At 45.0% G+C, this 14,376-nt stretch overlaps 1 protein-coding gene across 1 annotated transcript in view; it reads left to right on the top strand.

The window, feature by feature from the left end:
• Positions 1-14,376, top strand: part of ABHD17B (abhydrolase domain containing 17B) — a 29,739-nt gene that overhangs the window by 4,278 nt on the left and 11,085 nt on the right. Inside the window, exon 2 of the mRNA XM_019555337.1 lies at positions 8,271-8,745. Coding sequence (XP_019410882.1) covers positions 8,279-8,745 — 467 coding nt within the window. The 5' untranslated portion in view covers positions 8,271-8,278. The remainder of the gene's footprint in view (positions 1-8,270; positions 8,746-14,376) is intronic.

Genomic DNA, 14,376 nt, shown 5'->3' with positions numbered 1-14,376 from the left:
GTTCCGAGCAGACTGGAACTCTGCCAGCCAGCAAGGGAAAAGCCACCACTTTCCACCTTTTTCTCCTCTAAAGGAGAATCCATTTTCAAAGCTTGTTCATGACCCTTTCATATATTCTCGTGACCCACTTTTGAGTCTCAACCTACAGGTTGAGAGAGACTGCTGTAGCATAGCGTGGATATTGAGACGAAGAGTGAACTGGGTATGCCCAGGGTGACTTACCACCTCTTTCACTTGCAGCTTCCAGTATTTAAAGTTTAGGGATACATCACCTCTGAATCAGAACTTCCTAACTCCCAGGCTAACCATCTACAGATGCCCTCTTCCGTCAAGAATTTTTCTAATCCCTTTTTTGAATCTGGCTAAGCTGTCTATCTGGCTAAACAGTATCTTATAGCAATGAGTTCTACATTTTAACTTACACCTTGTATGAAAAAGAACTTCCTTTTGTTTGTTTTAAACTTACTACCTACAACTTAGTGTCTTGATTTGGCTTTTTAGTTCACAGGCTGGAGTTACTTTTGGCAAGAAAGTTGGTCAAGTACTTGTTACTTCTAGTAGGAAGTTTTCTACCGGATACTGGCAAACAAAACAATACTCCAAGAGGTATACTTGCTTGTTCTTTCACAGAATTGCTTCCACAGTCTTGGCTGTTCTGAAATTCTTATTCAGGCTGGCATGAAATTTTTCAAGCTATTGGTTAGGTGGCAGGGATGACACATTTACCTTTATGCTTACATTAAATCAATGGCAAATAAATATCCAGCTACCTTTTCTGGTCCCTCTTTTCATTAAACAGTTAGTGTTGAGATGGAAAAATCATAATTTCTGCTAATTTATTTGCCCCGGCCACACCTTTGATAGCAGTTCCATGCAAGAAAGCCTTTGTATGGAAGAATTCTTCTGCTGTCTGCCTACTTTATATGAACATAAAACTGTCTTCTATAGTTCCATGTATGAAACTTGGTTGAGTGCTGTGATGCTACAAGATTTCAGAAAATTGTAGAATTGAAATGCCTCTGCAACAGAATATGTGAACCCTGCTCCAAGAATAATGTCCACTGTAAAGTATCTGGCTGTGATGAGTTGTTTTCTTTGTAAAGGCACCACATAAAGATCGATTAAAATAATTTCTGTAGCCTGTGGACAGTCTTTGGGTGGAGCTAAGGAAATCTCTTATGGGACTCAGGTCCAAGAGGCTGCAGAATTGGAAAGTGTAGCACTGACAAAGGTATCATCTATTCAAATCCCAGTCAGCCTCCCCTGACCTAATGGGTAGAACTATAGAAGGTATAGTGCTGGAAGGGATCTCAGGGGGTCATCCTGAGATGACTCCAAAAGCATCGCTTGCCCAAAGCGGAATGAAAGATGCAGACCTAAGTAACAATTTTTGCCTGATCTGGCCCAAGAAAGCAGTTTATAGCCATGACCGAACATAAGTGCATGGCTGCAGACGGTTTCAACAGCTGTCACTGTTTTCAGAATGGAAGGGGGGAAAGGAAGTGAGGGGAGCTTGATCTGGGGGGGTGGTTCTGCCGCTGCTGAATGGTGGGGTAGGTGTATTGGAGTCCCCTGAGGTGGCGAGTCTTTGGTTCACCCACCCCACCCTACAGAGACAGCTGGGGAACTGCTAGAATGAGCTCCCTCTGCTTCCCTTTCCCCCTCCCATTCTAAAATAGGGACAGACCGAGAGAGGAGGGGTGGTTGCTAGGGAAAACTGGCCTCAGGCTGGCAGTCAGAAGCTAGATTCCCCTCCCCCAGAAACAACAGTAAACTTCTGTTTAGTCCAGGGGATCACTGTAACTTGGAACACTTCCTGCATAACATTTTTAGTTACAGTGGAGAGCTACACTTCTGTCTACCCTAACTAAAATAATTCTTGACAGGTATTTGGAGACTTTTTCTAAGAAAGGGTTAGGCGGGGATGGAGAATCTAAGGGCATTTATAAGCATGCTCCATGGCAGCTGGTGGGGACTTAGAGTTGCTCCAAGAACTCCTGTAGTTGAAGTGCCCGGGGTGTCTTGTGTTGTAGATGTAGATGTTGTAAATTTGTAATATTCTGAAGCATCCCCACTCTTCAGAATGGTGTTGAATGAGCTTTAGATAAGGTGTCCTCACTTCCATTTTGAAGTGCAGGGGTGCTGATACATGAGGTGGGGGATGCTAATGGAGCACAATAATTACTGTGTTCCAGCAGGCTCAGTTAACAGTGTCTCCTCCAATGTGCTGTAATTATAGTGAATTGGAGCACCTGCCCTGCTAATGTATAGGTACCTAAAATATTCACAAGTAATCTCTTGTAAAGATTTTTAAAGTTACAGGTCAACAGCTTACAGCCTACAGAACCGTTGGATTGGGCCTGAAGCTATGGGACTTCTGTGCATTTGATGACAGAGGTCTTTGGTTGCTGGAACGCTTCCTAGCCAACTGCCCATCGCTGACCTGGACTGGCCTGCAGCTAAAAAAAAGTTACTTACCCTGGTTTAGTATGAGAAACTAGATCTTGTTCCCTTAGGTCCCTAGGGATCTGAATTTGTAATATTCATTTAGCTATAGAAACAGGAATCAACATTAAGGGCATCAGTATGAAGTCTTTGTTAGTCTTCCTGCAGGGGCTGTTGAATGGGATTATGAAATGCATTGTCTATCTCTACCTTTTCCAAAATACATGAAAGAACTTTGATTCCTTGGAATTCTGGTACAGTTTTTCTATCAGCTGGATCTTGTATATCGAAGTTCACAGGGTGAACTTCCAACAACCAGGAAAAATTACTTTCCATTCTCTTACGGATCTTCTAGGGGAAAAAATAGCTCAAGTATGGGAGTCTGAAATGCCAGGATGGGCAACTTTTAGTTTCTAAATCTTATTCATATCTGATACATCTTGGTGTTTTCTTTGGCAAGGAATGGTGTTAGTTTCCCCAGGAAGCTATCTTCCTTGAAGAGAGTAGAAATTTCTTCAGTGGTACCTTGGCTCCTTTTCTCTAATTCCTTGGAGTAGAACACTTACCATATGTAAAATACGTTTTCTGTTGGAGAAGTGGTTATCAAAGGTACTTTCTCTGACTACGTGAGGCTTTCATAACCACTTTTGAAGGATGCCACAACCTCCCAGCTTGATTCTCCCTAGCTCTGGTTAAAGTTTCTGTGGTGCTCTGAAGGTAAGAGGCAAATGTATAAAGTAGGTGCTGCTTGTTGCACATTGTATAAAGAAGGCAATTCAGTATACTGTGCAAATCCCTGTAGTCTTGAGCAGAATTTCTGGTTCTTTTTCTGACCTGTAACTAAAATGTATCACATTCACTACTTGAAATGCATCAGATGAGCCATTAAATACTTGTACAACCCCCCAAGCTCATTTCAGTGTTTTTTATAGCTGAGTTTTAGGAAAGAAAATATCCATTTAATCATTTAACCAATATCATTAGAAGAGGTTAACTGATGACATAGCTGCTGCTGGGAGTCACTCCTGGGCACTTCTTAGGGAGGAGGCATGGGCCTGGTCAACCCAGCCAGAGAAAGACCATGTGAAGCTCCCTGCTGGGAGGGAGGGAGCACCTGTGAATAAACAGCTAATTGCTTAATTGACAAGTCCTTATGCATCCCACTTTTCTTATTTAACCTCATAGGTTATGGGTACTAGTCTTCCCCTGGCCTCTTCAGTCCACCTCCCCCCTTCCTTCCTGCTGTGCCACTGTCCTGTTCCTGCTGGAGCACTGCCTGCCTTCCCTGCTAACTGGTTATCACTGGGGATCTGGGTTTTCCATTTCCTATGGAGAAAACCACAGATTTTCCAAGTTAATTGGAGAAAATCCTGATTTTTCTCTTAGCAGGGAAACCCACGGATTTCCCCCTTTTGCACAGAGTTCTGCAGGCTGGCTGAGTTCTAGCCTGCAAGAGCCCTTTGCAGAAGGGGCGGGAAAGCCCCAACCCTGCCCGGAGGGAGAGGGGGAAAAGGCAGGACCTTATGCAGTTACTTAATGGAGGCTGCCTCAGGAGGATCAGGGCAAGCAGTGTGAGGTATGGTGGTGGTGGCTGCTCATGCATTTCTGCCCCCCCCCCCCAATGGGGTAGTACATGTGAGGCTTGCAGGGGGCACTGCTGCCCTTGCCCCACCCCAGTCCTCCCAGCCCTGCTCCTCGGAGTGGCCATAGAGTGAGTCAAGGTGTAGGGTAGGGGTCACTGTGGTGTGTTGCATGGGGCCAGCAGTGCCCCTTGCCTTTCTGCTGTCATGCCCCGGATGTGGTCTGTTTTCCCCTCCCTCCCTTCCCTCCGCCTGCTGGCAAGTACTCCATATCTTCTCCCAACACATCCTCACTGCCTCAGCCCCCAGGCAGCTTCCCCCTCCCAGCAGCGGTGCTGTGCTGGCGGCCACGGCATGTGAGCTTCTTTCTCTGGCTGGGCGACGTGTGGTGCCTGTAGAGGGGCACTGCTGCCCTCTCCTGGGAGCAGGCACAGAGATGCACTCCTCCCCCATTCTCAATCTGCCTGCCAACCCCTTCCTTTCCCCCTGTCCCCCCCTCACACACAACAACCTGCCGGCGGGGAGGGGTGTATGTCTGCCTGTCTTGCTTGTGCCTGCATGTGTGGGACTGGGGAGGGCTGTGGGGGCAAGTAAGGGCGCATAAGCAAGACTGGGGATCTTTAATTTTTAACACGGATTTTGTATTTTTTAGTTATGATCTGCAACTTATACCTTCCCCCTCTACAAATAAGAAACATGTAAATCAGCTTCATCACTAAAAGGCAAGAAGCGTCCCAGCGGTTCCACAGGAGCACCAAAGTTTGCTCTGATATGATCCAGGAACATTCTGCACAGGTGTTGTACTTCTCCATCAAAAGTTGCAAAGCACATAGCCACCCACTGCTTGGAGAGAGGGAGGTAAAGAAACATTTCTTTACTGTCCGAGCCCCCAAGGCCTGGAACAGACTCCCCACAGAGGTGGTGCAACCACCTACTCCAGATACTCGAGAAATATTTGGATGTTTATCCTAGCTGACCTCCTGCCCCTTGGGCAGGGGGCTGGACTCGATGATCTTCTGAGGTCCCTTCCAATCCTGTTGTCTATGAAATCAGAGAATCCCTGATTTCTTTTTTATCAGGGAAAACCAGGATCCCTGGTTATCACTGAGCTTATTGGTTAAATGATAAATCATTTAACCTTTCACATCCCTACTTAATGTATTTCTGCCAGAGGTGGAGCTGACAACCACTTTAAAAATGGTTTACCGAAATAGACAATTTGCTTTCTCAAAAGATGGTGACCAGTTACCCACTTGTTGCCATCTCTGTACAGGTAGTTCCTGATACAAAATCTGCAATAGTTTCCATCTCATTCATATGGAATGAATTCCTAGGAAAATCAGGTATAGAGTCCATGGCCCTTGTCTTACCAATTTACATGAAGCCTTAATTTCTAATGTTTTTGAAGACTTGAAATTCTCCAGTGAGTGATCTATGTGAAATTCCCCCATGCTGTACTCAGGAAGCCTCTTAAGATATCCATACCTGTCATCTGAAGAGAAAGGTACCTAACTAAATAATATTTAACCTGGATTGGGGAGCACTTAAATGTCCAGACTATAATAGTTTCATATAAAGTCTTTGAAGAAGGGTGACATTCTGCTGATGATCCATATGAAACTGTATTGTACAATTATTAGATATGGGTTCCTGGTATAACTGTAGTACTTGGGAGGAGGAGTGTTACAAGAGGATAATATTTAGTAGTGAATTTGCATGTTAGCATTGGCAACACAGGAGTCTGACAGCCTGCAGATTATGATCTAGTGCAGGGGTTTTCAACCTTTTTGGGGCAGTGTACCCCTGGCGGCCAACTGAGAAGGCAGGAGTCTGCTGGCAGCTAGACAGGAAGCGGGGGCAGTGGCCAGTCAGCACCTGGGGGGTCCCCCAGCAGCCAGTCAACAAGTGTGGGGTTGGGCAGGGTACCCCAGATGCTGATCAGCGAGCACGGTAGTGGAAGTGCTGGCACCTTCTGCCAAGTACCCTTTGAGGCCTTCCCAAGTACCCCAGTTTGAAAAACCCTGATCTTAGTGGCTGTGGGAAGGATAGCAAAATATAACTGAGGTATTTTGTAGGAATTGAACCCAGGCCTAGTGTGAAAAAAGGGTGGTGGGGGTGTGAAGCTACCAGCTTTGCTGAAGAACCAGATCTTTTGGAGTGTAAAAGTAACGAGGATTTGTCGTTACTAAAAGAGGTGCTACACGTGTAGCTGTGATGGCATTGGTATGATGATGAGGCATGCTAGTGGAGATAGCTATGAGAACAGGAATATTCTATACCACCTCTCGGTTGGCAGAAACTAGACCAGTGATGCTCAAGCTTTCTGGATTCGAGACACTCCTTCACAACTCTGGTGAATCAAGTGGCACCCAAGTCCAAAAACTAGTTTTATATGTTGTAGTGTTTGCCTCCTTGCTGGGCAGTAGGGGAGGGAAACGTGCCAGGCAGGGACAAACTGGAGCTTATACTTCTCTTCACAGCCTTCTGAGGAACTGAAGCACCCCAGAATGCCATGACACCAGGCTGAGAATCACTGAACTAGACAGACAAAAGTACTGTCAGTGTAGACACGTTTGCACCAGGGTTTTTACTAACATAGTTGTGTTGGTTACAGAGGGATTTTTTTTTTTTCTTATTGCTGCAGACTGTAGTAGTGTGGGTCATTGTATAAGCACTTCATTTGCCATATAGCTTCTAAAGGATTTTGTGGCAAAGAAGAGGACTTGGATCTTTTTACTAATGGCTTCATTTCTCATTCTGCGTTAGTAACTAAATTCAAGTGATTCTTGGTGAATTGGTAATTAATAGTTTTAACCCCCCTCCAATAGGAATGCCATTGCATAATGCTTTTGAAGGGCATAGAAATATTAACAGCAGTCATTGTAAGATCTAGGATGAGCTTGTGACTTGAGTGTTTAGTACAGCTCTTGCTCATCTACAGTACATTGTGTGTGGAGTTTCTGTTTTTACATCTTAAAAATAGTTCAAAAGCCACAGCTTTTCATATCGCCACCACCAGACTGTCTGCAGCTGAGACAAAGTCTCTTTCCTTGCAGTACATTTGCAATAGTTGGCAATACTGTACTGAACCTTGACTGAGAGTCTTCTTTCTTTTGTGCATTGAAAACCTGGCACTGTTTGACATTGCTGGCTTTTTAGAATAATTGTACAACAGCATATGTGTTTTGCATTATTTTTAGTTCAGGTTTTGTGGAAGGAGGGCTGACTATAAGACCCGAATATAGCAACCTGGCAACTTTTTTTTTATGGGCATAACACAGGGCCTGGTGCCGTTTTCGTGGCCCGAACATGGAGCCCTCTACTGTCTTCCCCCCCCATGCCTCTGTGCCAGGGTGCCCTGGACATCCCACCTGTCCCCACAGGTTGCCTCATGTCCTGAAACTGCTGCTTAATTACTCTGATTAAGCCCAAGGAAAGCATGAATCCACGCATTATGTGGATTAATGGCTTCCCTGGCCTTAGGGTAGTTAAACCGTGGTTTCAGGACATCCCCAAACATCTCACTGAAAAAAAATTAAAATAAGTAAACTCATCAGCAAACAGAAAAAAGCCCTGCAGTTCTGAGCACAAGGCAGGTTGGGGGGGATGGAAGGGAGGGGGGGGGGCGCTTTCTCTACAGAGGTTGGGGTTATGCAGATAATCAAATGAGGAAGGAGGGAGGCAGATTGAGTCCCAAACAGGGGTAGGGTTATGCAAATGACAGAGTAAGAGTCAGGGAAAGAAGTGGAAGGCTGGGATTGGAGGTGGGAATATGCAAAATGATAGGGAATAGGCTGGAGGCAGTGGGGCATGACTGCCTTCTCCCCACTGCCTCCCTTCCTGAGTCTATGAACTGCTGCTTTTCCCTGCCTCTGTCTCCCCCTGTAGTTCAAGACCCAAGGGCTTCCTGTTCTTTTCTTTGCTTGCAGCTTTTATTTTGGTTTTTGCCCCCTGCTCTGTGATATTTATTTATTTTCCATTTTTTCAAAGGGCCTGTCTGGAATGTCAGTTTCTGTGAAAATCATGAAATCTTGAATTCTGTAGGTTTCTACTGATAACACTTTCCAATCCAAACTGTTGCCTGAGTAATTGAACTGAAAAAGTTTATGAAGCACCATCTTCTAGTTGTTTGATCCTTTTGCAGTTATAGTACTGTACCATGTTAATTTTATTTCATATTTATTCTAGTATGGAATTGCATTTCCAGTTATAATAAATGTGTTTGGTTTTTTTTTCCTATTTCAGAATAGAAGATGAATAACCTTTCATTTAGTGAACTGTGCTGCCTGTTCTGTTGTCCACCATGCCCTGGGAAAATTGCTTCCAAACTGGCATTTTTACCTCCAGACCCTACTTACACACTGATGTGTGATGAAAGTGGTAGTCGTTGGACTCTACATCTTTCTGAGCGAGCAGACTGGCAATATTCCTCTAGAGAAAAAGATGCTATTGAGTGCTTCATGACTAGAACAAGCAAAGGTAACAGGATTGCCTGTATGTTTGTGCGTTGCTCACCTAACGCCAAGTACACTTTGCTCTTTTCACATGGAAATGCTGTTGACCTAGGTCAGATGAGCAGTTTTTACATAGGACTGGGTTCTCGGATTAACTGCAACATATTCTCATACGATTATTCTGGATACGGTGCAAGTTCTGGGAAACCAACGGAGAAGAACTTGTATGCTGACATTGATGCAGCTTGGGTGGCTCTTCGAACAAGGTAAGGAGTTAACCGCAAACTTACTGTTCCAGTATGTTCTGTTTTGCTCGACTTTTGAAACTGGAGTGCAATATCTACCCTAAAATCTTGTGTTAGGATTGAATAGATTCAAACTGGATTTGGGGATTGAGTTGCATTATAAAGACATTGTTAGCAGTTGGAAGATCTTAATACAGAGGAGGATCTGGATATCCTTGTAAGAAGGACTGGAATAATAAAACTGAGTTTAATTTTTAATAGTAGAAAATGCAAAATTGCCTCCAAGTAAGAATTTTTGGTATAATTTGGTTACTTGGGTTAGAAACAGCACAGGAGTAGAAAAACTAATTCAAAGTTTACAAATTCGGCAGTTTCCAATGGAAAATTTATGTATCGCTGCAACGATAGAAGATGCTAGTGAGACCTCATTTTCTATATTGTGCACTAAGTGGTTTGCTGTGTTTGAGCAAGATGAACTTAAACCAGAATAGGTGAAAGAGGAGCTGATAAATGGTCAGGAGAATTATATTATAAAGAGAGTCTGACTTTTTTTACCATAGAAAAATGAAGTTTCAGAGGATAGCTGATTTTTGTCCTTCCATTAGCACGTTGGCGGAAGAAACACCAGGGTTTATCCCTGGTGGGAGTAAGAAGGTAGGGAAGAGAAATGTCTTAATCTGACTGATAGCACTGGTATAAGATGGTGTTTAAACAAATCTTTAATAAATGTAGGGTGGAAATTGAAAGGTTTCCCACTGTCACAGGAATATGGTTCTAGAACAGCTTTCCAATAAGAAAAATGAGAACAAAAGGCTAGAAGCCCCTTCCAGTTCTGTGTTCCCGTGGTGTCTTTGTATCTTAAACTGCTGTATCCAAAGTTGGGGCGTTTCAGCTTTAAGTCACTGGATGAGAACTTTGTGGCTCTGGTTTAATACAAGTAGCTGGCATCAGTGGAGGGATTTGCCCATGCCTTTGCCTCTTCTATCTTTTCTTTCCTCCCACCCTGCCCTTCCAGCTGCAGTCCAGCTCCTTATCAGGAAGTGATGGCACAGGCAAAATCTGGTGCATGTTTTAGAAGCTGATGATAAGCAAATGTCTACCAGGCCTATGGCCTTCTAGAGTGATGGGGGACTTGATCTGTGAAAGCCAGCTGGCTGCTTTAAGTAGCTAATGTGTGTTTATAACCAGAAACTGAGTCTTCTCCCACTTTGATTCTATACTTCTGTTCTGCCACTAAATCTATAGCGTGTAGAATAAGCTATGCTGCAACTTAATGTTCTACACCGGGACGGGCAATTATTTCAGGTGGAGGACTGCTTACTGAGTTTTGGCAAGCCATTGAGGCCTGCATGACAGGCAGCCAGGGGCAGATGAATATTAATTTTCTAGCTTTTTTTTTTTCAGGAGCCCCACGGGCTGGATAGAATGGCCTGGCAGGTCACATTCTGCCTACCCTTATTCTACACAGTTTCTGGAAAGATTATATTATTTGGGTGGGGTTTTTTAAACTTAAATCATGGGGACTGCTTATAAGCATAAAGTACCGTAGTATTTTAAATTACTTCAAGTGTATTGGTTAAAATATTCTGCGATGAGCCGGTACTTACAGTTTCAAGACAGACTTTTTATTTTTTACTGGGTTCTGTATTTTGTGGTAGAAAATCACTGCAAAACAGTCCCAAAGCCAGTATAGATTACCATAGAAAGATGATTAGCCTGAGGGGGATTATTTGATAGTGCAGACAATTGTCTCAGCTCCTGGACTACCTTGAGCTGGTGTAGAAGGCACATCTAGGTTTTCTGTGAGCGTTGAATAATCTGGGATTTCCTAACATGTTGAAGAGCGGGATAGAGTTCATTATACTTGCATTCATCATCCCTTTCTGAGTGCTTGATTCTGTGCTGTTAATGTCCATACATTTTTAGTGTAATACAAATTAATGAGGACTTCAGGGAGAGATGCTTCCTTTTGAGAGTTTTTTCACACCTTGCCAAATTCTTAAAAAAATACCTTTTTTATTTGGGTGTCTTCATATGGCTTCTAGGTGAAGCCTGAGGAAACTTGTTCCAATCTCAAATATTTTTAACAGATTACTTCCGAAAGTGGAAGGTGTGTGCGTGTGTTTTCCTCTTCTCTCCCCCACCCTCCCTAAGTTTATTGTGTAATTGAATATACCTTGAAAATATTCAAATCTCAAGTTGTCCCATATCAATTTTTTTTTTATATAGTACTTATTAATGGAAATTACATAGGAAGATATCTAAAATTTGGATGGGAAGTTGTATTTGGTATATAGGATTTTAGGCCCTAGAAGCTGCGTAAATATCTAAATTAATATTTTTAAGAGGTCCAGAAGAAACTATAAAAATGAGGAATGAGCAAAAGAAGCAGTGTGTATAGTATAAGCTTGACTTCCTCCCTTGAACTTTCTGAGAAGCTCTCTTCCCTTTGATTTTTTTTTCTCATAAATTGAGCGTGACCGTTATGAAACAGTGGTTATCATGTTCTTCTGGGGAAGTTTTTTTGTTTGTTGGTTTTTTCCCTCCCACAGCTTTGACAAGCAAATTTACTTCCTTAGGCTTTAAAGTTCTTTGACACTCTTTGAAGGTGCTAGAGCAGCCGGTCAACACCTCAGTCTACTATAAAATAAGTTTGCAAATAAATAATTTATTAGGCAGTTCTAATGTCTCAAACTTAAAATGTGGGTGTTGGTACTATATTTTATGGCGTATAGCTCAACACCGTGTATAGGTTGGCCCCATATGTCTGCATAAGAGTTAGGATTTCTGTAGATCTGTTTGTAGAAGTTGTCCTTGCCTTGCAAGGCACTGGAAACCCAGGCAGGCTCATGGGAGAGAGTGCATGCTGGTGGGCTCCTGGGAGCTTGGGCAGCACATGGCCTGCTGGCAGCCCGCCTGCCCACCCAGCCAGCCAGCCCTGGAGAACACCGCCACTGCTGCCCATGGGGCAAGCCAGTCCCTTCCTGGGTGTCACCAGACATTTTACCAGCCATGGGAGCCTGCTAAAGACACAAGTGGTGAGGGGGCCTATTTTGTCCTTTTGCGCAGCTTCCCCACCTGTTCTGTGGCTGAGAAGGTGAGCTGCCAACAGGCCAAGCAGCCCCTGAGCTGCAGGATCACTGGTTCTTCCCTCTGTCACAGTGGTGCCACACAGGCTGCCAGCAAGCCATGTGCTACCTGAGCTCCCAGGGATGTACAGGCAGTGCCACTTGCAGGGGACAGTGTATAAGTCAAGGTTAAATTTTAAGAGTTAAAATTTTCACTTTGAACCTTGACTTATACAGTAGCAAGCTTTATTCTTCCTTTTCTTGGCTCATAACTCATCTAAGTGTCTGTTTTGGACTGATTCAAAAGCAGTGACTAAAACTGAAGATTCATTGGCATATTTAATACTGCTGCTTCTGTAGAATATGAATGTCCTTTTCTGTTGCTGTGCACAAGCCATTTACTATGTGAAGAGTTAATTTGAGGTTACTGTTTAGTTTAAATTATACCTGAAAGTTGAGTTTGGAAGGAATAGGTTGAGTGTAACCTCACTGCTATAGCTACAGGCTATGGATAAAATAGTGTTTTGTGAAATATACACAAAATTGTCATGTACTGTCTTTTCACTGTGTTGAAATTTTGGAATGCTCCTGGGTATTTACTCTAAATTCAAGGCTAAGCAAGGTATGACAGTGGTATGGTTTGTAATAATAAGATGTGGTACTGGAAGTTGGTTACTTGGCTATCCATTTATTTATTACCTATATACCAAGGAATACCTTGGGATTTTGAAAGTTAGTGCTCTATATTGGAAACTGTGTGTAAATATACTTTATTTTTGTCTGGGAATATAGAGGTTGAGATTCAAGTTGGGTTTTGGCTGATTTCACATTTGAAGTGCTCCAGATTTGGTGTACTTCAGTCCATGGGCAGCCATGTGTTTTTTTCCTATCCCCTGTTGGAGTGCTTCAGAAGGACTTCTCTGGCACGCTGTCTAGTCATGGGATGTGATGGTTTGTTCTACTCTGCAGCTCTGCTGTCCTTTTTCCCCTCCCCCAGTGTGCTCTTCTGTGTAGTCTTTCAGTTTCCTGGTTTTAAAAGCAGAGAGGCATACAAGGAGTTGAGTGCTTCTTAAGATGGCTGTGTCTATCTGTTCACCTTTTAAGTGTTTCAGAGGTGGTTCAGAATGCTTCAAATGTTATGTTTATCCATGGCTTTCAGTCGCCTAAATGTTAAGTGAATATTTACCACCTTGACTTTATCTGAGGGGTGGGCAATTATTTTGGGCGGAGGGCCGCTTACCCAGTTTTGGCAGGCTGAGGGCCACATGGCTAGCCCCACCTCTTGATAGGTGCCCTGCCCCCTGGTTACCAACTTAGTGACCAAGACCAGCACTGGTGGGGCCCAAAGTAGTGCACAGGCTGGCAGGGGTCTGTGGAGCCGGGCTGGGCTGCACCAGCAGGGAGAGGTGCTCCTGCGCCCACAACAAGCGCCCCACGGTACAGGGCGCTGGCTGTGGGGTGAGCAAGGGGCCACTTTTCCCCACACTCAGCACCAGCTTGTAACCCAGCCCCACTGCTAGCCTGGGCTCTGCACCGGCTCAGGGCTGCACATGGTGGCAGCAGCTGCATTCCCCACACTTGCTGTGCCTGGCAGTGTTGGTTCCTGCTGGCTGCCCGGTGCTCACACGCTGGACAGCCCACAGGTGGTGGTGGCAAACACTGCCTAGCACGGCAAGCGGGGAGGCACTGCTACTCTCACCACGGGCGAGCCCAGAGCCAGTGGAGGGCCAAGGCTGGCAGCAGGGCTGGGTTTCAAGGTGGTGCTGAGCGCAGGAGTGGGGAAAGTGGCCCTTTGCCCACCCCATGGCCAGTGCCCCATGCTGCAGCTGTTCACAGCCCACCTGGGGCTGCCTGTGCCTGTTCCAGACAGCCCCATGTGGGCTGCTAGCAGCTGCAGCAGGGAGCACCAGCCACAGGGTGGGGGAGAGGCCACTTTGCACAGGGAAGGAGCCTGGGGAAAAGCGGCCCCTCGCCCACCCCACGGCCGGTGCTCCCTGCTGCAGCCACTTGCAGCCCGCGGGGCTGTCCTGAGCAGGCACAGGCAACCCCGAGCAAGCTACAAGTGGCTGCGGTGCAGGGTGCCAGCTATGGGGCGAACGAGGGGCTGCTTTTTTCCCACCCTCGCACTCAGCTTTTCCTTGGGCCACTTGTCCCTGGGCTCTTTCCCTGCCCAGGGTCCTCCCCTGCCCTTCCCCCTTACCTGAGGTTCCAACATAGGGCAGTCATGTGGTTTTGGGCCAGAAGCCCCTGCTGGGGCCCCTGGCCGGGGGGCAGGGGTGGGCAGGCCCTGCTGTTGTGGGAGCCCGCCAGGCTTTCCCTGGGTCCTACTGCCCTTGGTTCCTATCATTTTTGATGGGAACCAAGGGCAAATAAATAGTAATTGTCTAAATTTTTTTAGGGGTCTTCCGGGCTGGATAAAATAGCCTTGTGGGCCAAATCTGGCCTGCAGGCCGTATTTTTTGCCCACCCCTGCTTTACCTATTAGGTTTTTTGTTTTTTTTTTTTTCTAGGAGAATTTTATTTTGAAATCAAGTTAAGCTTTTTTTCAGCTATACTAAATGTTGCTATGAATTGTTTGTGGCAG

This window comes from Crocodylus porosus, unplaced genomic scaffold (genome assembly GCF_001723895.1).
Source record: "Crocodylus porosus isolate Cpor-Errol unplaced genomic scaffold, CroPor_comp1, whole genome shotgun sequence".
Taxonomy (NCBI): Eukaryota; Metazoa; Chordata; order Crocodylia; family Crocodylidae; genus Crocodylus; species Crocodylus porosus.
The sequence above is the reverse complement of the archived record's forward strand: the minus strand, read 5'-3'. Positions and strand labels throughout refer to the sequence as shown.